Genomic DNA, 27,657 nt, shown 5'->3' on the forward strand with positions numbered 1-27,657 from the left:
ATTGTACCTTGGTGGTAGCTCTGGTCCAGGGAGGTAGTGTGTTCCTCTGTCTTAGAAGAGGACTGTGCTCCTACACCCTTGACCAGAGCTACCACCAAGGTATTCCCAGCCCAGCCCATTAGATGGTATCCACACACACCTTCCTTTAATATATATTTTTTATTATTAGTAAACCCTTTTAGGCATTTAGCAACACATTGCTAACAAATGTTTTCAGGCTTTTAAATTTATTTTTCAATCATTATGATAAGTATGAAAGCTAAATATGGCAAAATACAAGTGGAATTATTGTATACTGAACAAAAATATAAATGCAACAATTTCAAAGATTTTACTGAGTTACAGTTCATATAAGCATATCAGTCCTATTGAAATAAATTCATTCATTGGATTGTTATTTGTCTTACAAATACCCACTTTTCCAACCGTTAAGCATTAGAACAAATGTGAGCAATGAAATAGTGATATGTGTTATAAAAATGACTTTTTAAATGGCACAGAGTAGCTGCACCACCTTCTACAAGAGAGTGCAAAATAAAAAGCTATACTGTAAAATAATTATTGCTGCAATGCAAAGGCAGCATGTGACGCAATGGCATTACAAAAACAATCAAGTTGATTCACTCAAACAGTGCAAGATGTATTGGTATGTTTGCTTCAGAAACACAGGATAGGGTTCGGTGCACAAATCAATACAAATACTTGATCTGAAAGTGCAGTTGTAGAAGTACCAGAGCTATAATAAATGTCCCTTTTTTAATGCATTGTCCTTGCTAAACACGATATAATTTCAAGTGGAAATCATTGAGGAACACTTCAAAATGCTACAAAATCATTAACATAGAACTTTTAAAGGCCTTTTGAAGAATTAATGATCAGAAATCAACACATCACAACTACAAGTAACATATAACCACATTATAAATCTCCTCGATCCCTAGGAATTCTTGTTTGTCGCATTTTAGTAACCCTTGCCATAAAGACAATTATTGCACTGACATGGTTGTAAAAACAAATTCTTGAATAATGTACTGTCTACCCTGCTATTTACACAACTCACTACTTATTAAAATGCACCATGGTCAATAAAAAAACAAACATGTAGAGTAAAATGGAAAAGACACAAGCCACTAAGACAACTTAACCTCAAGAGACCCACCTTGCATTCCAATTATCGGTCCACTTATTATTATTGGTGTGCACTTGTGTACTCCTCCCCACTCATTTAAAATAATCGGATTAGATTGGTGTACAATGTATACAAAGAGAGTTTCCAACACATTTCTTAGACCAGTCATTAAATCCATGAAGGGAAGTGAACAAATACACACATTAGGAGAAAGGACAGACAATTGGGAGGCATGGTGGCCAGTTTACGACCGGTGTTAAAATGTGGCCCATTTCTGTATTTTTGGCAAGAGGTAAAGCCACTAAGAGGAAACCAAAAGGAAAGGGGAACAATTCCATTGACAACTCTGTGCTAGGCATTATCCCTAAATTGCCATTCAAATGGCAATAGCAATGGCTCATGAACTAACATGTGAGACTTAACATTCATGTGCTACACAGAGGAGCAATTTAAGACATCATAGTGAACATGTTGCTCATAGTGTTCTTTCGATGATTCTCTGTATTTCTGGACAGGGTGTTCCAGTTCCACTCCATATTCAAGCGACTTAATTGCTTGCGTCACAGTGGACGGAAGGAAAGGCAGCTGGCGCTGGAAAGAAGGGGCGAGGGGAACGAATGAGACCGGTCCCCAGAGTACAGCACATTATTCAGAGTGGAAAAGAGAGCACGGTTCGTTAGCGGGTCAGCATGTCAACGGAACGCAGTGCCTGGTTCTCTTCGCGTAACCTTTTCTTTAGAAATATCTAAGCTCGAAGAGTGTAGTCAAGTTCTTCCCAGAACAAGTCAAGTTTCCAGATATGGCCCTTTTTTAAATCTTAGGCCAGGTAGTAAAACTACAATGGATGTGCGAGTCAGTGCTTATTCTGTAAAAGAAAGTTGAAAAATGTTTATGGGACAATTAAAGAATTGGCAGGACCTCACAAAATCCCTCTCTCCTGTAAAATGGTCGTAAAAGAAAAACAGCAAGAGATCGAGGACGGACAGAGTTGCCAACTCACACAAACAGTTACAATGCCATTTCAGAAATATTGAAACACAATGAATATTGTAAAAAGCCTGGCAGTATTCTCCAAGCACTCCAGGGCAATTCATTTACAGAATTCCAGCGAGTGGCTCATTTGCTCAAATATTAAAGTGTAAATGTGAGCAGTTTGAAAAGTTATCATAAATGTAAATGTAATATCGCACACTTACTGACTGCTAGTCTTGTTAGCACTCAAACAGGCTGGCCCTTTAAGAGACAACCACAGGGCCTTAATCATGAACGCCTTTCAATCAGTGTAGTGGAGGGTAAACGCAAGTAAACACAGTTTACCCACCTTTTGTAGAAAAATGCATTAAAAGTATAAGGAGCGTTACTTTTTTCACCGCGACCGGCGATAAGAGTTTACCTTTTTTCTTTTACCACTATATCACTGCTCTCAATGTAGAGGTCAGCCATAAAAGGACTGTCCTCTCCTTTTCAGTGGCAACAATCAACCAGCCACGTTACCATCACAAAACCCATTTTCCCTCCAAAGTGTTGAGGCTAAAACAGATGGAATGAAAGTGACAACGATATTGATGAACACAAAATTGTAACAGAGGAACAAGACACAAAATAAATAACAAGCCCATTACTCCCATTGGGGATTTTCATTACTGTAGTATCAAACGGTTTGGTAAACACCTGCCTTAGTTGGCCCTATGCTGCAAAGCACCGTGTGAGGGCCATTATAGGTCAGACTACACAAATACATTTCCCATCATGCACATCTGACTCATCAACCTGGATCACAATGGTTAGATAGATCCATACAGGTGTTCATATTTTCAGACTGAAGTGGCACTCTTTGCAAACAGTTGGGCAAACCCGACGGAAATGTTAAAAAATGTTTTGGTACACTCCAGATTAATGAAACGGTCGTTACTTAGTGTGGTGTGATTTACTGTAGTTGATTTAGTAAGAGATCAGTATTAGTCCCTTGAGAGGTGGAGAAAGTACATCTATACAGGCCTACCTAGCCATTTTTTAAGAAACTGAAAATGTAAAGGTATGTTAAACTCTTCAAAAATAACCTCCATATTGTCTCTTGTTACAAAATAGACCCTGTAGCCATTGCAAGAAAAGAATCACAGCATTCTGTAAACCCGATGATGCCAGGACCCGTGTAGAGGTTTACGAGATCGAAACAGAAATACAATCTGTGTTAACGTTCTTCTTCTTTTCAGAAGTATTACAAGACCTATAAAAAAAAGACAGGCAGGGAGGGGAGCTCTTATAACTTGGGGAAATCGTTGCTGTGGCTTTGGACCACTATATTTAGACATTTTACGCTGAAAACCTTTGAGGATGCATCTCAAATGGCACCCTACACAGCAAGAGAGGGGGGTGAGACTGCCATTGACCTTCTTGGGGAACCTAAAGGCAAAATACTAAAGGCTGTGGACTTTGGTTGAACCTTTTGGGGTCTGGGTAGGGAGACAGGAAACACAAACATACAGCTTCACAATAACCAAGCCGAAGCTAGCTGCAAAGGACAATGAGATATGGTCAAAATGTCAGGCAATATCCCAGTGAATTTCAATGTGCTTGCTCTTTAGAGTGCAGGATTAGATGGAGGTGTCAGTGGTTCCCGACGGAGGAGTGGTATTTGGTTGGAGGGACTATGGAGGCTGTAAGCAAAGAAAGGTCATGGCATCAGGGGTTAAGGGTCAGGATGGGACTAAGATCAGGGTTCACTGGCAGCATCAGCAGCAGGTCCGGGTCTCCGAGGGCTGGCGGCGCAGTTTGAAGCCCTTCCCTGCAGCCCCTCCTCCTGCATCTAGGACAGGGATCTGTTGACCTGTAGGGGAGAACAAAATGTGCAGGGGGGACGAAAAAACAATGTTACACCCAGAGACCATTGGTTAAAAGGAACGTGCAGCAGAAGCTCAACTCAACTCAATTTAAAAACACACAAGAGGTGAATTTAAACCATTGTACACCACTAGTAATACACTGGTATCCCACAAAGCATAAATTAGGCCCAAAGGATGGGAGGACACCAAAACATAGTGAAAAAACACACTTACTTATCTCTATAAAGACCTCATGGATGTTAATGGCGTTCTTGGCGCTGGTCTCCACAAAGATGGCATTGATGGAGTCTGCGTAGTCCTTGGCATCCTTCTCCAAGACCTCCCTGTAAAGAGTGTTCAAGTCTTAAAACGGGGTGCATCTCAATTATGGAGAGAGGTGTAGTCTCCCTATCTTCTCGCCTGCATCTGCACTGATCTGAAAACACAGGATAGGCCAAAGCAATATGGCGGACATAAGCCAAGAAATCGTTGTTGCCTGTCCAGTTGTTTCACATCAGCGCAGATGAAAATGAGGAGGCACAAGGACACACCCCTTAAAACAATGAGACAGACCGGACCCAAACGGGAGATGAGCGTAAAAGAAGAGAGAAAGGGACCCAAGCCAGCAGCTCCCCACTAGGGCTGGCACAATTACAGTATAACCGTGTAACCAACGTTTATGGATGTAGACTGTCATGAAAATAAAATAACCGACATAACCGTAAAAAATAAAAATAAATACGTGGAACGAACAGCTGGCTGAAGATGGGACAATAGCTACTTTTCTATTAGAATGTTATAATAATAATATAATAATAATAATAATATGCCATTTAGCAGACGCTTTTATCCAAAGCGACTTACAGTCATGCGTGCATACATTTTTTTGTGTATGGGTGGTCCCGGGGATCGAACCCACTACCTTGGCGTTACAAGCGCCGTGCTCTACCAGCTGAGCTACAGAGGACCACAATGTTCTTTTTAAGTAACACTGCAGACTCCATAACCCCTGAGGGGGCATTGACTGAGTGGTCTGTTCTGACAAAGCTCTTAAAAGAAAAGGAGAAAACATTTCCTTGAACGGACTCTACCTACATGTGGAATTATCCTACTGTTTTTACCAAACAAATGTCAATGGGCATTTGGGCGGTTGAGTCCATTTCTGCGGTAACAGGGACTCTTAACAACGTGATGAAACTTAGCTCCTTACTGAAACGAGCAAGGGCCTGTATTATGCCATCATTGATTTGAATGGGGATGCCTATTCTATTCATTATATTATTATGGCAGTCAGGAGCAGAGGAGAGGAAAACCAACCACGTGGCGGACACCAACGTCTTGCTCCCGGACAAGCTAAACAACTTATTCGCGGGCCGCTCCCGAGGACTGTGAGCTCTCGTTCTCCGTGGCCGACATGAGTAAGACATTTAACACTCGAAAGGCCCAGACGGCATCCCTAGCCGTGTCCTCAGAGCATTCGTAGATCAGCTGGCTGGAGTGATTACGGACATATTCAATCTCTCCCTATCCCAGTCTGCTGTCCCCACTTGCTTCAAGATGTCCACCATTGTTCCTGTACCCAAGAAAACAAAGGTTACTGAAGTAAATGACTATCGCCCCGTAGCACTCACTTCTGTCATCATTAAGTGCTTTGAGAGGCTAGTTAAGGATCATATCACCTCCACCTTACCCGACACCCACTGAAATTTGCATACTGCCCCAATAGATCCACTGATGATGCAATCGCCTTGCACTGCACACTGCCCTATCCCATCTGGACAAGAGGAATACCTATGTAAGAATGCTGTTAATTGACTACAGCTCAGCCTTCTACATCATAGTATCCTCCAAACTCATCACTAAGCTCGGGGCCCTGGGTCTGAACCCCGCCCTGTGCAACTGGGTCCTGGAATTCCTGACCGGCCGCCCCCAGGTGGTCAACGTAGGCAACAACACCTCCACTACACTGATCCTCAACACAGGGGCCCCACAAGGGTGTGTACTCCCTGTTCACCCATGACTGCATGACCACGCACGCCTTCAATTCAATCATCAGGTTTGCAGACGACACAACAGTGGTAGGCCTGATTACCAACAATGACGAGACAGCCTACAGGGAGGTGGTGAGGGCCCTGCCGAAATGGTGCCAGGAAAATAACCTCTCCCTCACCGTCAACAAAATGAAGGAGCTGATCGTGGATTTCAGATGACAGCAGAGGGAGCACGCCCCCCCATCCACATCGATGGGGCCACAGTGGAGAAGGTGAAAAGCTTCAACTTCCTCGACATACACATCTCCGAAAAGGTCCACCCACACAGACAGTGTGGTGAAGAAGGTGCAACAGTGCCTCTTCAACCTCAGGAGGCTGAAGAAATTCAGCTTGGCCCCTAAGACCCTCACAAAGTCTTACAGATGCACCATTGAAAGCATCCTGTCGGGCTGTATCATCGCCTGGTACGGCAACTGCAGGGCTCTCCAGAGGTTGGTGCGGTCTGCCCAACGCATCACCGGGGGCACACTGCCTGCCCTCCAGGACATCTACAGCACCCGGTGTCACAGGAAGGCCAAGAAGATCATCAAAGGACCTCAGCCACCCGAGCCACGGCCTGTTCATCCTGCTATCATCCAGAAGGCGAAGTCAGTGCAGGTGCAATAAAAAAGCTTGGACCGAGTGACTGAAAAACAGCTTCTATCTCAAGGCCATCACTAGCCGGCCTCCACTAAGTACCCTGCCCTGAACTTAGTCACTGTCACTAGCTGGCTACCACCCGGTTACTCAACCCTGCACCTTAGAGGCTGCTGCCCTAAGTTAGATAGACATGGAACTAGGGCTGGGCGATTTGGCCAAAATATCATATTACGGTATTTAATTTTTTTTTGACGGTATGACAGTATTTTATGTTTTTGAATAATAAAAGTTCAACATTTGCTTTATGAGCAGTGCGTGACCCTAAGGTGGCAACGCATACATTCTAAGTGATTTCAATGGGTCTTTCTCTATTCTGATTGCTTTATACTGTTCAGTTCAACCTAAACTTATTTTCTGCATTTCCTGCACTCATTTCAGATCATTTCCACACATGGCTGCACGATATGGGCAAACAATCTAGGCCTTATGTTTACCAAATGTAGTAATTGCAATTTGACTTGTGATTTAGAGCAAAACATTTTTTCCATTGAACATGCCATACTAATAAAGGCATTTTAATTAATTATATGAAGAGTGCCTTGGTCCTCCTTTCTTTTTGATGACCAATTCACCCCTTTGACCAAAGAACACCTTCTGTCTACCAAAATCTACTATTGTGTACCTTAGTAGCGCTTCCCTTCCTCCTCTTTCTACTTGGGTGAACTGTTGGAATCATGGAAATAGAATGATTATTGAAATTCTATGGTTAGAATATAATAGTGGGCACTTTGAATACAGTTTGACATGACAACAAATGAAAATGCCAGGGAGGAGTTATTGTGACAGGGAAGGAACCAAAGTGTTGACAAGTGTTTCCTAGGGGACCCTATAATCTTTGGCTACATTGAAAATTCTCTTAGCTACTTAATGTAGCTGACATTCTTGCTTCACATATTCCTCTTTGATTTAGAAGATACTGTTGCACAAAAAACATTAAGATGTAGATCTACAACGTCACTGGTATTATCAGGCTGTATAACGTTAGCTCTGACACAGTACATGTATTAGCTAGCTAGCGATTAGCATTAGCAGCTAACAAGATTTAGGCCCAACTTACTAAGAAAAGACAAACTAGCAGTTTGCAGATGTAAGAAAAAAAATGAATAGTGTAATTATATTAAGAAGCAAAGTGAAAATCACATCGTTGTCATCAACATTGTTTAATGTGCCGTATTGACCATGCAGACACTGAACGCAAGTGTAGAGGTAGAGGAACAACAAATTAGGCTGGACACATGAGATTTTTAACAACGCTTTTGTCTGATAAAAACTAGTTAATTGCATCTGCCATGGAGCCCAGTTTCAGAATATCACCATATGTCCCAGCTGCTTGCCGTAGTTTTGAAATAATCACCAAAAAACTGGCCTTATTTTAGGGCATTTTTCACCCTGCCAGCTCCTATTAGTTCTATTAAGCACCGTGGCACCAACTCGCCTTACGAACGTTCTATTCCCAGCCCATTCTTCTGCGTCACAATGCCAGCGTCATAGTAAGTTTACAATGAAGGTAACTTATTATTCGATTACAGCAACTTGGTGAGCGATCTCACTGTTCGCCTTGGTACACGTTGTGGTGACCCACAGTGCTAGAGTTGGCTGGCGCATAGCCATCAAACGTTAAACATTTTCTGGTCATGGTTAACCATCTTTTTTTTTCTCCAGAAAAAGGTGTAAAACCTAAACAAAACGCATGTCCCTGTCCTCTTTTTCAAGATGTGGACAATTTAAACAGCCAGAAGACATTTTTTAAATCAGAGAGGCAACAAAGAGACCAAAGATAACCCTGAAGGAGCTGCAAAGCTCCACAGCAGAGATTGGAGTATCTGTCCATAGGACCACTTTAAGCCGTACACTCCACAGAGCTGGGCTTTACGGAAGAGTGGCCAGAAGCCATTGCTTAAAGAAAAAAAATAAGCAAACATGTTTGGTGTTTGCCAAAAGGCATGTGGGAGACTCCCCAAACATATAGAAGAAGGTACTCTGGTCAGATGAGACTAAAATTGAGCTTTTTGGCCATCAAGGAAAACGCTATGTCTGGCGCAAACCCAACACCTCTCAACACCCCGAGAACACCATCCCCACAGTGAAGCATGGTGGTGGCAGCATCATGCTGTGGGGATGTTTTTCATCGGCAGGGACTGGGAAACTGGTCAGAAATGAAGGAATGATGGATGGTGCTAAATACAGCGAAATTCTTGAGGGAAACCTGTTTCAGTCTTCCAGAGATTTGAGACTGAGACGGAGGTTCACCTTCCAGCAGGACAATGACCCTAAGCATACTGATAAAGCAACACTCAAGTGGTTTAACGGGAAACATTTAAATGTCTTGGAATGACCTAGTCAAAGCCCAGACCTCAATCCAATTGAGAATCTGTGGTATGACTTAAAGATTGCTGTACACCAGCGGAACCCATCCAACTTGAAGGAGCTGGAGCAGTTTTGCCTTGAAGAAGGGGCAAAAATCCCAGTGGCTAGATGTGCCAAGCTTATAGAGACATACCCCAAGAGACTTGCAGCTGTAGTTGCTGCAAAAGGTGGCTCTACATAGTATTGACTTTGGGGGGGTGAATAGTTATGCACGCTCAAGTTCTGTTTTTTTGTCTTATTTCTTGTTTGTTTCACAATAAAAAATGTTTTGCATCTTCAAAGTGGTAGGCATGTTGTGTAAATGAAATTATACAAACCCCCCAAAAATCCATTTTAATTCCAGGTTGAAAAGGCAACAAAATAGGAAAAATGCCAAGGGGGGTGAATACTTTCGCAAGCCACTGTAAGTGCTTAGTGAGTCAATAATGACTAACACTAATGGATGGACAGTAGATGGGAGAGATGTAATGGATTTTGAAGCATTAGTTCTCTCCACTGCTCCAATGCAATTAGCCTACTCTAGTAGTTAAAGTCCTCTCATCTAAGCGAGCATGTTTGAGTGACATTACATACATATCCCCCAGTGCATCGCCAACAGAGAGCTGCATCGGCCGGCAGTTACCGTTCCACGGTATGTTCACATTGTTGGAGCCAAAAGTTTGAAGATACACGCTTGGCTCAGCCGTTGAAGTCCCTTGCCAAACAAAGCGTTGGCGAGTCATTTAATCTTCATTAGAAAATGTAGCACAAGCAAATCTCATGTCAACGATTCTGTGATTCGTCTGGTAAAATTACTGTGTGGCGGCCATGCTGCTGACTTGTACAAATAAGCCAATAGCTTTGTCCCAAATGGCACCCTATTTACTATATTGTGCACTACTTTTGACCAGGGCCCTGGTCAAAGGTAGTGCATTATATAGGGAATAGGGTGGCATTTGGGATGCAACCCATGTCTTCCTAGGGGACTTGAGGGATTTATTTACCTGGCATCGGACAGGTCACACTTGTTGCCAGCGATGGCTACCACGATGTTGGGAGGGCCGTGCTGGCGAAGCTCCTTCACCCAGTTCTTCAATGTCTGGAACGAGTCCTGAGAAACACGGTTCAAGCCATTATTAATAATAAATAATGTATTCAACATTTATAGCGCTATTCATTACATAAAGAATTTCAAAGCGCTTTAAAGCAACATAAAATTACATGCAATTTAGAAAAAACAACATCACAACATGGACAGTCATTAGAAAGTTCATGGAGTGGTCAACTGAGGGAGGTGGTCAAGCGGGGAGAGAAAGTCCAGGGGCAGGCAGGTAGCACGCTCTCATCAAGGTGTCTCTCCGTCTCTGGCTTTTCCATAGTAGGAATCAGGTGAAGTTTGAGCTTAGCCACTGGCACTGCAGTCCATGGACTCCATAGTTGGTAGCTAGCTGCTCCTTCACTACTGCCAAAATGAAGCAACTTGGATGATGCTATGGCAGTCACGTGGCTCCAGAAAGCACACAACATTTCAGTAATAATTCAAGAGTAGCCTCACCGCACCGATCTGCCGTCTTACTTTCGGACTTCTCTCCATCCTCAACCTCCGGACACTAGCTTGCATTCGAATCAAAACAATTGCCAGGTAATGTTAGCTTACTTGCTAGCTAGCTAGCTAGCTAGCCAAACAAAGAAATGACTAGCCAACTTCACCTTCAGTCTTAACGCCGTGGTTGATTCTGATGATATGAATTAGTTAAATTAATTGTTAATTCTTAAAACAAAAAGATTGTACAGAAAAAATGCCTTAATTACAACAATATTTACAAAATGTACAGGAGCTGTTTATGCTGCTACTAAGGTGCCATGGCAACTATATACTATAATGTTATTAACACATATACATATATATATATATATATATATATATATATATAGAAACATCTTACATTGTTAGATATTTTAGTTTGAGATAATGTTATGCAACGCATGACTGTGTGGGCATGTGTGATTTAAACAGGCATGAAACATAGGAGATGTGAACAGGACATGTGGACACATGAGTACGCCTCTCCACATGGAATGCGAGAGTGGACAGTATATGTTTACTGGACATGCCTATATTTGAGTGACCAGTTGGCCCCCATAGTTGCCTACAGTAGACATACAAACTGTATGGCGTGCATGGATACCTACGTTTTGCAAAGGTCAATCTATTTGGAGCTTTTTTTCTGCAGTCATATATTTAAGAAGAAAAGGTCCTAAGAAAACCTGCCCCTATGATGTCATCGGGGGTCATAAAAAACACATTTTAAAAACAGAGTTTCTCAGTGACGGAGAGAGCTGACTCTTAGTTTTTGAAAATCACTGATTTATTTAGCAAATTACTCCTGATGACATAGGAATGGCATTGAAAAAAGGTGGCACAGTGTCCCTTTAAACATTTGAGGAAAAAAACTAAATGTCATGTCACACCATGTTACCGGAAGGAAACGAGAGGGGATACTGTACCTCTTTAGTGATGTCATAAACAATGATGGCTGCCGCAGAGCCTCTGTAGTACATTGGCGCCAACGCACGGAACTATGGGAAAGCAGAGATAGAAGTGGAGATATAGCATAGTGAGTAATGGGCTGCAATCATTCTTCAAAGAAAGAGGCTGTCCCTCTGGACAGAGAAGATAATTCATTTTCTAAAGCCTCCAACAGGACTTTATGTACAGCCAAACCGGTTACACTGATATAGTGAGGTCAAGGGCCATGTATGCATATGTAGTACTGTATATCATGATTAAAGTAAGATAAACTTAAAAGAAAAGGTTACTGACATTTTTTTACTCATCTTTGAGGATCGCGTATCTAGCTTGCAATTGTTTATGAGAAAATCAAGGCTACCAAAATAGCATCGCAATCACTACTACCGCCTGTTTCCAAAACATTACATTCACAGAGTACCCAATCTAGAAGCCTTATACGGTTACATTTTGTCACCGTTATATGACTTACACCACTTTCCATTTCACCCAACAGGATCTTTGAGAGAAAACATCAACTCAAAGGGGTAAAGCGAAGCAAAGAGAAACTAAGGAGCGTCTGCTAAATGACTAAAATGTAAAATGTAAATGTAAGGACCTTTTTGAAAAAACAAAAAGGCCTTGTGTTCCAAGCCTATATGCCAAGTGGCTTTTGTTACCTGGAAGTATGGCAAGGCTTTCCACTGAGGACTCACATGTGGTAGCCATCAGGAGAAAGATGAGCACAAGGTGTCAAAAGCAGTTAGCCATTTAATATTTATGGAGAACTATCCATTTGGTCTTCACCCAGTAGACCAGAAAACCCTGCGTAATAAAAACAAGCTGAAGCTACATTATTTCCCATTCCAACGTTGAAAAAAATAAAGTTGCTTGATGTTTGGCAGTTCTCTGTATTTCTTCTGGTATAATATTTTCCAAAAGCTTATGAGTTCTGGTTTGAAAATGCCAGTGCAATTAGCAAATACCTGTTTTCATAAAACTCTAAATCAAATGCCTACAAAAAGGTCTCGTGATCACTTTTATTTTTTTTGATTAAAGGAATAGTTCGCCTAGATTACATTGGCCTATTGGACGGCAGGTAGCCTAGCGGTTAGAGCATTGGGCCAAGAACCGAAAGGTCGCTGGTTCGAATAACTGAGCCGACAAGGTGGAAAAATCTGTCAATGTGCTCTTGAGCAACGCACTTAGCCCTAATTTGCGCCAGGGTTGCCGTACTACTATGGCTGACCCTGTAAAACAGCACATGTCACTGCACCTATCCGGTGTATGTGACAATAAAACATATATTTATTTATTTTTATTATTTTCCTGTAAACAGTCTTTGGACTAGGCGAGACAGCGATTCATACTTTGGTTTAATTTACCTGGCTGCTGTCACGAAATGCTTACCTTACCATGCTTGCCCAAAAAATCCATATCCCCAAATTAGCATGTTATAGACTAAATTACCTGCACAAAGTATCTTCCTTCACAATAACCTTCAGACACTAGGCTACGTTTACACAGGCAGCCCAATTCTGATCTTGTGCCCAATTATTGGCAAAACATCTGAACTGATTGGTCAAAAGACCAATTAGTGGCAAAAATATCAGAATTGTCCTGTCTGTGTAAACGCAGCCTTTGGGCATGAGATTTAAATTTGGGTGGAAATGCTGCAATGTTTCAGGTAACATGCAATCTTCCAAAATAGGTGAATTCTCAAGTATTTGCTATTGTTGAAAAGGCATGCCGTATATGCTTAATTTGGTATGATTGTAATAATTTATACTGACAAGTAACAATGAGTGACATTCAGACCATCAACTGTATGAGGCACAAAAGAAAGCTGCAACAGAGACAAGTGAAAGGTAACGCACCTGTCATTAGTTAGACTACCATTTAGGCTAGATCCTTCTACATTTTAGGATAATATTCAGCACAACTCTTCGAACATAATTAGCATATTTAACCATGATGGGAAAAATAATCAAGCATGCCACGTAATAGTTAATGAAATAAAGAGATTAGCTTTAAAACAAACAGGAGCGATCCCAGTCAAACGTTGACATGGAACGACCCGGCCTTTCCCACCAATTCCCATTTTCCATTACGATAAAAAGGAATAAACTATCCCGGCTTGGAATCACACAGTTCTTCAGGAAAAGCACACATTCCGTGCAATTACAGTTGTTACTGGCCCCGAGACTACCGGAGGGAGTCCAACTTGGGATATTTGGCAGACGGCGGGAACGGGATGCTGCCTGTCTGCTAGCTGCAGTACAGCCAGTACCTGACAGCACAGCCAGTCTTGTGTGGTCCCTCTCGAAAGTGTGCCCTGGGAGCATTTCGCAGCGAGGGCTAGACCAGACATCTGGCCACACCAGAGCTGTAAAAAAGCGCCCCTTATTTTGCTAAGCGTGTGCAGGTTAATTACTGAAATTATGAGCCTGGCACCCAATGAAAGGTGTCTGTCCGTGCCAGGGAATGCAGAGATTGTGTAGTAGCCTAATCACAGCTCTCTCTCATTCCATCTCCATCTGCTTCTCCTAAATCTCTCAACCAAACTCCACTACTGTTAATTATACCAACTGGTTCTCAAGAAGCGATCAGCTTAGAAATACAGTGGCTGCAACTTACAATGAAGGAAAACAACAGCCCGCTGCCAGAAATGTTGCTACCTTCTCGCTCACAGCTGTGGAACACTCAGTAGCCTGGGAGAGACGGAGTGAGTGTGTGTGAGAGAAAGAGTCCCAATGTGTTCCCTACCCCTTCCTCTTGGCCCTACCCTTTGAAGACTGTAGCTCTGTAAGCCTAAGCAATATGGTGTAGGCTCTACCACTACCCTGAATAGACCTATCCGGAGAGAGAAAGAGTGCGAGAGAGAAAGAGAAGCTGGCAGGGACAGTGGCAGTGGATCAGTCGGGACTGGGGAGCAGGCAGAGACAGCTCGGGTTTCATCTGTTTGTCTTATCTTAAACAAAGCTTCATTCATTTTACCTCAAGGCCATGGCCCCGGGCAAGCTCAGAGAACAGAAGACAAAAGCTGTTTTATCTCACCACTCTCCAGAGGACAACAGAGGGGAATAGACCATTGTACTAGCAGGAGATTGCACGAGTAGAAGAAAGGGAAGGGCACACACTAAATAATAACAGGACAGGATTACGAGGGGTACTGTATAAAGCCTACAACTAGCCTGGTCCCAGATCTGTTTGTGAGGTCTTGACAACAAATTTGCCTCCAGGACCCATAAAGTCTGCCATGATGGATTTTCAACCATTTAGAATTTTGTGAAAAACACTTAAATGACATCTCCTCCGTAACCACTAGGACGATCTGGGTGAACCTTGACATATGGCATCTATATTTTCCAGACAAGTATGTCAAAAAACATGGCCGCTACTGACCAATAAACATTCAATGTGGCCGTGGTCTGGCACCTTAATGCATATAAATCAGACACGGATATTCATATTGTAACCAAACTTTGTACACATGTTCCAAACACTGTCAAGACTCAACATATGCAAGCACATTCAGATCGACCACACAGTGGCGCTATAACCGGCACGTTTATATCTCTTGATCTGTTTGACTCAGAGTGATGAAATTCGGCACACATGCTAAGGGATATGAGTCTGTAAAGTATGGATGAGCTTGGTCCGCATGGGGGTACTGTTGGACAGAACAAAGCATTCATGCAAGCTCATTGGCTTATTGAGGCCATATTGTTTGAGCAAGAGTCTTGAAGATGTGCATCCATAGATACTATATACCAAATTGGATGCTGATCGGTCTAGAGGTTCTGGAGAAGAAGTCGTTTAAAGAAGTCAACATCATTGAAAATAATCCAAAATATGCACATTGGATGACATGTTTAATTTTGAGTTGTGATATAAGGAGTACCGAAGTAGCTCCTCCTGTGTCCAATTTGTCCTGATGGTGGCACAGTGGGCCCACAGCTTGAATCCCGCCATTGCTGCTTGCAGCTATATTTATTATACTTATTTTATAAATCCTTAGCCCTTCTCTGAAGGCATAGAAGGCCCTCATTGTTCCCCACGGTTAGTAATAATTTGTAGAGCGGCTCTATTTGCCTTCAGCATGCATTTTCTTCACCATTCTGAATGTCTAAAGAATCCATATGTTCTTCTGAAATATGAACACAGAAATACTGGACATTTTGAACTCTTATTATGGTGGCGATTTGACAAAATTACAATCATGGTCTTGAATTGGACTTGAATTTTTTCTGGCCTCGTTCTCAAACCCCTCGTTCCCCTCCCAGTCTCGGTCTTGACTCAGTCTTGTCTCGCCCACACCTTTTTCCACATTTTGTCATGTTACAGCCTGAATTTAAAATAGATTAAATTGAGATTTTTGGTCACTGGACTACACACAATACCCCATAATGTCAAAGTGGAATTACGTTTTTAGACATTTTTACAAATTAATTAAAAATGAAAAGCTGAAATGTCTTGAGTCAATAAGTATTCAAACTCTTTGTTATTGCAAGCCTAAATAAGTTCAGGAGTAAATATTTGCTTAACAAGTCACATAATGAGTTGCATGGACTCACTCTGCACCTATTGGTAGATGGGCAAACATTTTCTAAAAGCAGACATTGAATATCCCTTTGAGCATGGTGAAGTTATTAATTACACTTTGGATGGTGTATCAATACACCCAGTCACTACAAAGATACAGGCGTCTTTCCTAACTCAGTTGCAGGAGAGGAAGGAAACCGCTCAGGGATTTCACCATGAGGCCAATGGTGACTTTAAAACAGTTACAGAGTTTAATGGCTGTGAAAGGAGAAAATTGAAGATGGATCAACATTGTAGTTACTCCACAATACTAACCTAATTGACAGAGTGAAAAGAAGGAAGCCTGTGCAGAATACAAATATTCCAAAACATGCATCCTGTTTGCAACAAGGCACTACAGTAATACTGCAAAATATGTGGCAAACAATTAACTTTTTGTCCTGAATACAAAGTGTTATGTTTGGGGCAAATCCAATACAACTCAGTATATTACTCAGTACCACTCTCCATATTTTCAAGCATAGTGGTGCCTGCATCATGTTATGGTATGCTTGTAATCGTTAAGTACTGGGAAGTTTTTCAGGATAAAAAAGAAACTGAAATCCTAGAGGAAAACCTGGTTCAGTCTGCTTTCCACCAGACATTGGGAGATTAATTCACCTTTCAGCAGGACAATAACCTAAAACACAAGGCCAAATCTACACAAAAGTTGTTTACCAAGAAGACAGGGCATGTTCCTGAGTGGCCGAGTTACAGTTTTGACTTAAATCTACCTGAAAATGGTTGTCTAGCAATGATCAACAACCAATTTGACAGAGCTTGAAGAATTTTGAAAATAATAATGGGCAAATGTTACACAATCCAGGTGTGGAAAACTCTTTGGAGACTTACCCAGAAAGACTCACAGCTGTAATCACTGCTAAAGGTGCTTCTACAATGTATTGACTCAGGGGTTTGAATACTAATGTAAATGAGAGATTTCATTTTCAATACACTTTCTCAAATTTCTAAAACCATGTTTTAACTTTGTCATTATGGGGTATTGTGTGTAGATGGGTGAGAAAAAAATATATTTAATGAATTTTGACTTCAGGCTGTAATACAACAACATGTGGAATAAGTCAAGAGGTATGAATACTTTCTGAAGTATCGTGAGAATCGCAATACATATCGTATCAGCACCTAAATATCATAATGTATCGTGAGGTCTCTGGCAATTCCAAGCCCTACTAATGTACAACAGATTTGGAGTGTTTTTATTTGTGTTTTATTAGCATAAATGCTTGCTGTTTCTATATGCGTATCACATTACTCATATACTGTATCATTTGAAAGATAATCTATTTTAGTCATGCCGTCTGTCTGCGTGGGCTACAAAGCATTCCAGATTTAGCACCACATAGCGTCGTAGACAAACATCACAGCAGATCATGTTGCAAGCGGCCCCTAGAGTCTCGCCTGCCATGTTATGACTGCTGAAGAGCCACTCGTCTTGACAGTTCAATGAACAATGCACATAGAAGGTATGCTTTAGCATAATGTGAACTGCGCTCCTTTGATGCAGCACACATAGCTATAAGTTCAAGTTTGTGTGTGTGTGTGTGTGTGTGGTGTGTGAGTGTGTGTGTGACAGAGAGATAGAGAATGGAGAGAGAGACAGGATAGATGAGAAGTTGCTAGAACATGACAGACGTACAGTGGGGAGAACAAGTATTTGATACACTGCTGATTTTGCAGGTTTTCCTACTTACAAAGCATGTAGAGGTCTGTAATTTTTATCATAGGTACACTTCAACTGTGAGAGACGGAATCTAAAACAAAAATCCAGAAAATCACATTGTATGATTTTTAAGTAAATAATTTGCATGACATAAGTATTTGATCACCTACCAACCAGTAAGAATTCCGTCTCTCACAGACCTGTTAGTTTTTCTTTAAGAAGCCCTCCTGTTCTCCACTCATTCCCTGTATTAACTGCACCCGTTTGAACTCGTTACCTGTATAAAAGACACCTGTCCACACACTCAATCAAACAGACTCCAACCTCTCCACAATGGCCAAGACCAGAGAGCTGTGTAAGGACATCAGGGATAACATTGTAGACCTGCACAAGGCTGGGATGGGCTACAGGACAATAGGCAAGCAGCTTGGTGAGAAGGCAACAACTGTTGGCGCAATTATTAGAAAATGGAAGAAGTTCAAGATGACGGTCAATCACCCTCGGTCTGGGGCTCCATGCAAGATCTCACCTCGTGGGGCATCAATGATCATGAGGAAGGTGAGGGATCAGCCCAGAACTACACGGCAGGACCTGGTCAATGACCTGAAGAGAGCTGGGACCACAGTCTCAAAGAAAACCATTAGTAACACACTACGCCGTCATGGATTAAAATCCTGCAGCGCACGCAAGGTCCCCCTGCTCAAGCCAGCGCATGTCCAGGCCTGTCTGAAGTTTGCCAATGACCATCTGGATGATCCAGAGGAGGAATGGGAGAAGGTCATGTGGTCTGATGAGACAAAAATAGAGCTTTTTGGTCTAAACTCCACTCGCCGTGTTTGAAGGAAGAAGAAGGATGAGTACAACCCCAAGAGCACCATCCCAACCGTGAAGCATGGAGGTGGAAACATCATTCTTTGGGGATGCTTTTCTGCAAAGGGGACAGGACGACTGCACCGTATTGAGGGGAGGATGGATGGGGCCATGTATCGCGAGATACAGTAAGAGCATTGAAAATGGGTTGTGTCTGGGTCTTCCAGCATGACAACGACCCGAAACACACAGCCAGGGCAACTAAGGAGTGGCTCCGTAAGAAGCATCTCAAGGTCCTGGAGTGGCCTAGCCAGTCTCCAGACCTGAACCCAATAGAAAATCTTTAAAGGGAGCTGAAAGTCCGTATTGCCCAGCGACAGCCCCGAAACCTGAAGGATCTGGAGAAGGTCTGTATGGAGGTGTGGGCCAAAATCCCTGCTGCAGTGTGTGCAAACCTGGTCAAGACCTACAGGAAACGTATGATCTCTGTAATTGCAAACAAAGGTTTCTGTACCAGATTCCGTCTCTCACAGTTGAAGTGTACCTATGATAAAAATTACAGATCTCTACATGCTTTGTAAGTAGGAAAACCTGCAAAACCCATAAATGTTCCGCATTATAATGGCTAAATGAACCAGAGGTAAGTTGTTTCCAGTTTTTAGGACTACAAGCTGAAGAGCTCTATTATGTTTACCTTTGTGCAAAGGAAGGAAGCAAAGTCTCCTCCCTCGCAAACGGTAACTCTCGGCCAAACCCTTCCCATCCACTAATTTCACCCATGTTTATCATGGCCAAAAAGCAAATTTTTGTTTTCATGAATTTTTATGATACATCCCATTTTGACTTTTGGCTTATGTTAGTTTATGATCCACCCCACAGGAGGCTGCTGAGGGGAGGACAGCTCATAATAATTGGCTGGAATAGCGTGAATGGAATGGCAAAGTGGTTATCCCACTGGCTATAGGGTGAACGCACCAATTTGTGAGTCGCTCTGGCTAAGAGCGTCTGCTAAATGACGTTAATGTGCCCTTGAGCAAGGCACTTAACCCTAATTGCTCCTGTAAGTCGCTCTGGTTAAGAGCGTCTGCTAAATGACTAAAATGTAAATGTAAATGTAAATGCATCAAACATATGGAAACCATGTGTTGGAGGAATTTGATAGGATTCCACTCCAGCCATTACCACAAGCACCTCCTCCCCAATTAAGGTGCCACCAACCTCATGTGATCCACACACGCGCTTGAAAATCACCACACCAGTTTAAGCACCGCCTTAAAACCCCACTGAAGAAGAAGAAGAAGCACCGCCTTCAACCAATCATGATTACAGTCGTGGTCAAAAGTTGAGAATGACACAAATACTAATTTTCACAAAGTCTGCTGCCTCAGTTTTTATGATGGCAATTTGCATATACTCCAGAATGTCATGAAGAGTGATCAGATGAATTGCAATTAATTGGATCATCAAGAACTTCAAGGAGAGAGGTTCAATTGTTGTGAAGGAGGCTTCAGGGCGCCCAAGAAAGTCCAGCAAGCGCCAGGACCGTCTCCTAAAGTTGATTCAGCTGCGGGATCGGGCACCACCAGTGCAGAGCTTGCTCAGCAATGGCAGCAGGCAGGTGTGAGTGCATCTGCACGCACAGTGAGGCGAAGACTTTTGGAGGATGGCCTGGTGTCAAGAAGGGCAGCAAAGAAGCCACTTCTCTCCAGGAAAAACATCAGGGACAGACTGATATTCTGCAAAAGGTACAGGGATTGGACTGCTGAGGACTGGGGTAAAGTCATTTTCTCTGAATCCCCGTTCCGATAGTTTGGGGCATCCGGACAAAACCTTGTCCGGAGAAGACAAGGTACGCGCTACCATCAGTCCTGTGTCATGCCAACAGTAAAGCATCCTGAGACCATTCATGAGTGGGGTTGCTTCTCAGCCAAGGAAGTGGGCTCACTCACAATTTTGCCTAAGAACACACCCATGAATAAAGAATGGTACCAACACATCCTCCGAGAGCAACTTCTCCCAACCATCCAAGAACAGTTTGGTGACGAACAATGCCTTTTCCAGCATGGTGGAGCAGCTTGCCATAAGGCAAAAGTGATAACTAAGTGGCTTGGGGAACAAAACATCGACATTTTGGGTCCATGGCCAGGAAACTCCCCAGACCTTAATCCCATTGAGAACTTGTGGTCGATGCTCAAGAGGCGGGTGGACAAACAAAAACCCACAAATTCTGACAAACTCCAAGCATTGATTATGCAAGAATGGGCTGCCATCAGTCAGGATGTGGCCCAGAAGTTAATTGACAGCATACTAGGGCATATTGCAGAGGTCTTGAAAAAGAAGGGTCAACACTGCAAATTATTACTCTTTGCATAAAATTAATATATTGTCAATAAAAGCCTTTGACACTTATGGAATGCTTGTAATTATACTTCAGTATACCATAGTGACATCTGACAAAAATATCAGATAACACTGAAGCAGCGAACTTTGTGAAGACCAATACTTGTGAAGTCCAAATAATCAACAACGAAATCCCCAAACAGGAACTACTGCTGCTCGTAATCACATAATTATCAGGCTGTAATACAACAACATGTGGAATAAGTCAAGAGGTATGAATACTTTCTGAAGTATCGTGAGAATCGCAATACATATCGTATCAGCACCTAAATATCATAATGTATCGTGAGGTCTCTGGCAATTCCAAGCCCTACTAATGTACAACAGATTTGGAGTGTTTTTATTTGTGTTTTATTAGCATAAATGCTTGCTGTTTCTATATGCGTATCACATTACTCATATACTGTATCATTTGAAAGATAATCTATTTTAGTCATGCCGTCTGTCTGCGTGGGCTACAAAGCATTCCAGATTTAGCACCACATAGCGTCGTAGACAAACATCACAGCAGATCATGTTGCAAGCGGCCCCTAGAGTCTCGCCTGCCATGTTATGACTGCTGAAGAGCCACTCGTCTTGACAGTTCAATGAACAATGCACATAGAAGGTATGCTTTAGCATAATGTGAACTGCGCTCCTTTGATGCAGCACACATAGCTATAAGTTCAAGTTTGTGTGTGTGTGTGTGTGGTGGTGTGTGAGTGTGTGTGTGACAGAGAGATAGAGAATGGAGAGAGAGACAGGATAGATGAGAAGTTGCTAGAACATGACAGACGTACAGTGGGGAGAACAAGTATTTGATACACTGCTGATTTTGCAGGTTTTCCTACTTACAAAGCATGTAGAGGTCTGTAATTTTTATCATAGGTACACTTCAACTGTGAGAGACGGAATCTAAAACAAAAATCCAGAAAATCACATTGTATGATTTTTAAGTAAATAATTTGCATGACATAAGTATTTGATCACCTACCAACCAGTAAGAATTCCGTCTCTCACAGACCTGTTAGTTTTTCTTTAAGAAGCCCTCCTGTTCTCCACTCATTCCCTGTATTAACTGCACCCGTTTGAACTCGTTACCTGTATAAAAGACACCTGTCCACACACTCAATCAAACAGACTCCAACCTCTCCACAATGGCCAAGACCAGAGAGCTGTGTAAGGACATCAGGGATAACATTGTAGACCTGCACAAGGCTGGGATGGGCTACAGGACAATAGGCAAGCAGCTTGGTGAGAAGGCAACAACTGTTGGCGCAATTATTAGAAAATGGAAGAAGTTCAAGATGACGGTCAATCACCCTCGGTCTGGGGCTCCATGCAAGATCTCACCTCGTGGGGCATCAATGATCATGAGGAAGGTGAGGGATCAGCCCAGAACTACACGGCAGGACCTGGTCAATGACCTGAAGAGAGCTGGGACCACAGTCTCAAAGAAAACCATTAGTAACACACTACGCCGTCATGGATTAAAATCCTGCAGCGCACGCAAGGTCCCCCTGCTCAAGCCAGCGCATGTCCAGGCCTGTCTGAAGTTTGCCAATGACCATCTGGATGATCCAGAGGAGGAATGGGAGAAGGTCATGTGGTCTGATGAGACAAAAATAGAGCTTTTTGGTCTAAACTCCACTCGCCGTGTTTGAAGGAAGAAGAAGGATGAGTACAACCCCAAGAGCACCATCCCAACCGTGAAGCATGGAGGTGGAAACATCATTCTTTGGGGATGCTTTTCTGCAAAGGGGACAGGACGACTGCACCGTATTGAGGGGAGGATGGATGGGGCCATGTATCGCGAGATACAGTAAGAGCATTGAAAATGGGTTGTGTCTGGGTCTTCCAGCATGACAACGACCGAAACACACAGCCAGGGCAACTAAGGAGTGGCTCCGTAAGAAGCATCTCAAGGTCCTGGAGTGGCCTAGCCAGTCTCCAGACCTGAACCCAATAGAAAATCTTTAAAGGGAGCTGAAAGTCCGTATTGCCCAGCGACAGCCCCCGAAACCTGAAGGATCTGGAGAAGGTCTGTATGGAGGTGTGGGCCAAAATCCCTGCTGCAGTGTGTGCAAACCTGGTCAAGACCTACAGGAAACGTATGATCTCTGTAATTGCAAACAAAGGTTTCTGTACCAGATTCCGTCTCTCACAGTTGAAGTGTACCTATGATAAAAATTACAGATCTCTACATGCTTTGTAAGTAGGAAAACCTGCAAAATCGGCAGTGTATCAAATACTTGTTCTCCCCACTGTATTTATGTCATCTAGTAAACTAAACAGACAGCAGTGGTCTTGAGAGTGCACAAACCACGATAGCATAACCTGCCACACAACTACAGGAAAGGGCATCATTAAATGACTGCAGCAATGAGAGAGCCAGGGATGTTTTGGTGTGGGCAGCTAAATGTAAGCTAAATATTGCCCCATAAAAGGCACAATGCATTACTGTACTTGCAAGTGTGTGCCCTCAGCATAGACCTCTATGGCCCTGTTCGAATTCCTTAAAATGTGTCCTTCCTTCCTCCTTTCTTGGTGTAATCTCTGATTTAACCTACTTGGATAAGTCAGTGAGAGCAATGATTCCAATATGTTGATCTCACCCATCATGTGAGATCTGTAATTTGACTAGCTCAAGGAAGGGAGGAAGGAAGGATGCATTTTTATTCAAACATGGCCTATGTCACTGTCTAATAAGGACCACTTCATTTGGAGCAAAGATATTGTAGAATATGGAAGGGAGATATGATAACTAACCCTCTCTTGCCCTGCCGTGTCCCAGATGAGGAATTTGTGCAGCTCATTTTGATACTGCACCGTCTTTGTCATGAAGGATGCCCTGGAAAATAGAAATACAACCATACCGTGTGAGTCACATTTAAAGAGCATGTTAACATGGCATACAATTAGGCTCACCCCTTTACCCAATCACAAAATCAGAAGTACAGAAGTGATACATTGATTACCCTGTGATAAATTGATTAGCCTGATCCCAGATCTGTTTGTGCTATCATAACGACTCCTTGCCACACACTGTCATCCGTTGGCATGATAGCACAAACAGATCTTAGACCAGGCTATAAATTGATTAGACTGGGATGACATCACTGAGAATGCAGCATGACCACAACACCTCCCCCTCCACATACACCAACCCCCCCATCTCTCCGTGATATTTACAGTGTGTGAAGGACTGCAATAACTTACCCAATAGTTGGATTAATGTTGGGGTCAAAGCTGTCCTCCACAAACCTCCAAACAATGCTTGACTTTCCAACCCCAGTGTCCTGAAGAATAACAACAGGACCAAGTTAGAATCAATCCAAGAATCCACCCATACTTGTTTTACTGCCAAGACCACACAGACCATTACGTTTTCATCAGGATGCCATCATTATGTGAAGAGAATATGCCATTGGTTGAAGAAACAAAATATTCCTGCCACTATGCTGCAAAGATTGAGCAACGCCTGTGCAATACATAAAAATGTAATATGATCAACATTAGCCTAAACTACTATTGATGAGGAAAATAGACATGAAAAAGTGTTGCAACTGTACATGCAGGTCGTAGGCTATTTGTCAGTATTGTATTGGTTTCACGTTAGGAGTCTATTTTGACAGAATGAATTGAAATATTTCATGACTTCTTCTGGAACATAATAAAAGTAAAGCCTTTATTTGAGACACTTCAGTCAGTTTCAAAGTAAAGTGAGTTCAATTTAGCTAGTGCACAAAACTTTTAGCAAGCAAGCTGGAGGCTTCTGTCACTTGTCACTTGACATACTGTAATCTCAGTTCCCCAAAAGTAAAATTACCTTGCGAAGGTTTGTAAATTCTTGTTTTACTACTGGGGGAATAGTAATGGTGTCCTTTTGTAGGCACTAACTCTTATGGTTCATTGGACAAAGCCTATGGGACATTAATGGCATTTTTGCTTAGGAGATCTTATACATTTTGTTCCATTAGATAATCTTCATCAGCTAACTTCACAGGGTTGTGGGTTCGTTTCCCACGGGGGGCCAGTATGAAAATGTATGCACTCACTAACTGTGTAATAAATAAAGCACATAAAGGCTTCATAATTCATAAAGGTCATGTTAACTGACTGATATTATCTTATAGAACAAAACGTATAAGATCTCCTAAGCCTGTGTTCACCTCAGACCTTATTTTCGGTGTTTAACCCCAAACCCTATTCTTTCCCCATAAATGTTCCGCATTATAATGGCTAAATGAACCAGAGGTAAGTTGTTTCCAGTTTTTAGGACTACAAGCTGAAGAGCTCTATTATGTTTACCTTTGTGCAAAGGAAGGAAGCAAAGTCTCCTCCCTCGCAAACGGTAACTCTCGGCCAAACCCTTCCCATCCACTAATTTCACCCATGTTTATCATGGCCAAAAAGCAAATTTTTGTTTTCATGAATTTTTATGATACATCCCATTTTGACTTTTGGCTTATGTTAGTTTATGATCCACCCCACAGGAGGCTGCTGAGGGGAGGACAGCTCATAATAATTGGCTGGAATAGCGTGAATGGAATGGCAAAGTGGTTATCCCACTGGCTATAGGGGTGAACGCACCAATTTGTGAGTCGCTCTGGCTAAGAGCGTCTGCTAAATGACGTTAATGTGCCCTTGAGCAAGGCACTTAACCCTAATTGCTCCTGTAAGTCGCTCTGGTTAAGAGCGTCTGCTAAATGACTAAAATGTAAATGTAAATGTAAATGCATCAAACATATGGAAACCATGTGTTGGAGGAATTTGATAGGATTCCACTCCAGCCATTACCACAAGCACCTCCTCCCCAATTAAGGTGCCACCAACCTCATGTGATCCACACACGCGCTTGAAAATCACCACACCAGTTTAAGCACCGCCTTAAAACCCCACTGAAGAAGAAGAAGAAGCACCGCCTTCAACCAATCATGATTACAGTCGTGGTCAAAAGTTGAGAATGACACAAATACTAATTTTCACAAAGTCTGCTGCCTCAGTTTTTATGATGGCAATTTGCATATACTCCAGAATGTCATGAAGAGTGATCAGATGAATTGCAATTAATTGGATCATCAAGAACTTCAAGGAGAGAGGTTCAATTGTTGTGAAGGAGGCTTCAGGGCGCCCAAGAAAGTCCAGCAAGCGCCAGGACCGTCTCCTAAAGTTGATTCAGCTGCGGGATCGGGGCACCACCAGTGCAGAGCTTGCTCAGCAATGGCAGCAGGCAGGTGTGAGTGCATCTGCACGCACAGTGAGGCGAAGACTTTTGGAGGATGGCCTGGTGTCAAGAAGGGCAGCAAAGAAGCCACTTCTCTCCAGGAAAAACATCAGGGACAGACTGATATTCTGCAAAAGGTACAGGGATTGGACTGCTGAGGACTGGGGTAAAGTCATTTTCTCTGAATCCCCGTTCCGATAGTTTGGGGCATCCGGACAAAACCTTGTCCGGAGAAGACAAGGTACGCGCTACCATCAGTCCTGTGTCATGCCAACAGTAAAGCATCCTGAGACCATTCATGAGTGGGGTTGCTTCTCAGCCAAGGAAGTGGGCTCACTCACAATTTTGCCTAAGAACACACCCATGAATAAAGAATGGTACCAACACATCCTCCGAGAGCAACTTCTCCCAACCATCCAAGAACAGTTTGGTGACGAACAATGCCTTTTCCAGCATGGTGGAGCAGCTTGCCATAAGGCAAAAGTGATAACTAAGTGGCTTGGGGAACAAAACATCGACATTTTGGGTCCATGGCCAGGAAACTCCCCAGACCTTAATCCCATTGAGAACTTGTGGTCGATGCTCAAGAGGCGGGTGGACAAACAAAAACCCACAAATTCTGACAAACTCCAAGCATTGATTATGCAAGAATGGGCTGCCATCAGTCAGGATGTGGCCCAGAAGTTAATTGACAGCATACTAGGGCATATTGCAGAGGTCTTGAAAAAGAAGGGTCAACACTGCAAATTATTACTCTTTGCATAAAATTAATATATTGTCAATAAAAGCCTTTGACACTTATGGAATGCTTGTAATTATACTTCAGTATACCATAGTGACATCTGACAAAAATATCAGATAACACTGAAGCAGCGAACTTTGTGAAGACCAATACTTGTGAAGTCCAAATAATCAACAACGAAATCCCCAAACAGGAACTACTGCTGCTCGTAATCACATAATTATACGTGAATTTTGACAGATTCTCTCTGTTTCACCTGTCCACGAGAGATTAAGACATATTGCAATCTGAACGAACAGAGAATCGATAGTTCAGTTACATGAATACAAATAAGATTCTTACCCCAAGAAGGCACATTTTTAACTCTCTCTGCGCCATATCGATCTCCAAATTAATAGAACGTTAATGAACATTCCAACCACTTGACTGATTGCTAGCTAGCAGATGTTTCAGTTATTGACAGATTTCTAGCAAATAACCTCTTCTCATCAAATAACTAAATACAGATCGAAGAGAAACAAATAAAAAGTATGTCCTCAACCTCTGAACATTAAAAATCATTGATATAATTAGCCATACTTTGATTAAAGTGGCTGGGAAGCTACAAAATAGAAGCGCATCGACTCCATCTTGAACTACAATCCAATGTGTCACGTGACACTTATGTTTATTTTTTGTTTGGAAATATAGCTATGAAGCCATCACGGTTTCTTTATGTTCGTTGCAATAATCCTAACG

At 42.4% G+C, this 27,657-nt stretch overlaps 1 protein-coding gene across 1 annotated transcript; it reads right to left on the reverse strand.

Annotated features, from left to right (window-relative positions):
- Nucleotides 1–140: 140 nt before the first annotated feature.
- On the reverse strand, nt 141–27,547 carry LOC121575595 (ras-related protein Rab-22A). Its single transcript, XM_041888787.2, has 7 exons — nt 27,262–27,547; nt 24,170–24,249; nt 23,720–23,801; nt 11,496–11,567; nt 9,992–10,098; nt 4,186–4,295; nt 141–3,956 (listed from the first exon to the last, which is right to left on the reverse strand). The coding sequence occupies exons 1-7, from the start codon at nt 27,295–27,297 to the stop codon at nt 3,862–3,864; spliced, it is 582 nt and encodes a 193-aa protein (XP_041744721.1). The 5' UTR covers nt 27,298–27,547; the 3' UTR covers nt 141–3,861.
- Between the last annotated feature and the right edge of the window lie 110 nt (nt 27,548–27,657).

This window comes from Coregonus clupeaformis, chromosome 10, assembly GCF_020615455.1.
Source record: "Coregonus clupeaformis isolate EN_2021a chromosome 10, ASM2061545v1, whole genome shotgun sequence".
Lineage (NCBI taxonomy): Eukaryota > Metazoa > Chordata > Actinopteri > Salmoniformes > Salmonidae > Coregonus > Coregonus clupeaformis.

Excerpts from the sequence above, each read along its gene's own strand:
- LOC121575595 (XM_041888787.2), bottom strand. The coding sequence starts at position 27,297 with ATGGCGCAGAGAGAGTTAAAAATGTGCCTTCTTGGG. Across the intron at positions 24,250-27,261 it reads TAAAAATGTGCCTTCTTGGG|GACACTGGGGTTGGAAAGTC; the intron begins GTAAGAATCTTA and ends GTTATTCTTCAG. Across the intron at positions 10,099-11,495 it reads TTTATGACATCACTAAAGAG|GACTCGTTCCAGACATTGAA; the intron begins GTACAGTATCCC and ends CGTGTTTCTCAG.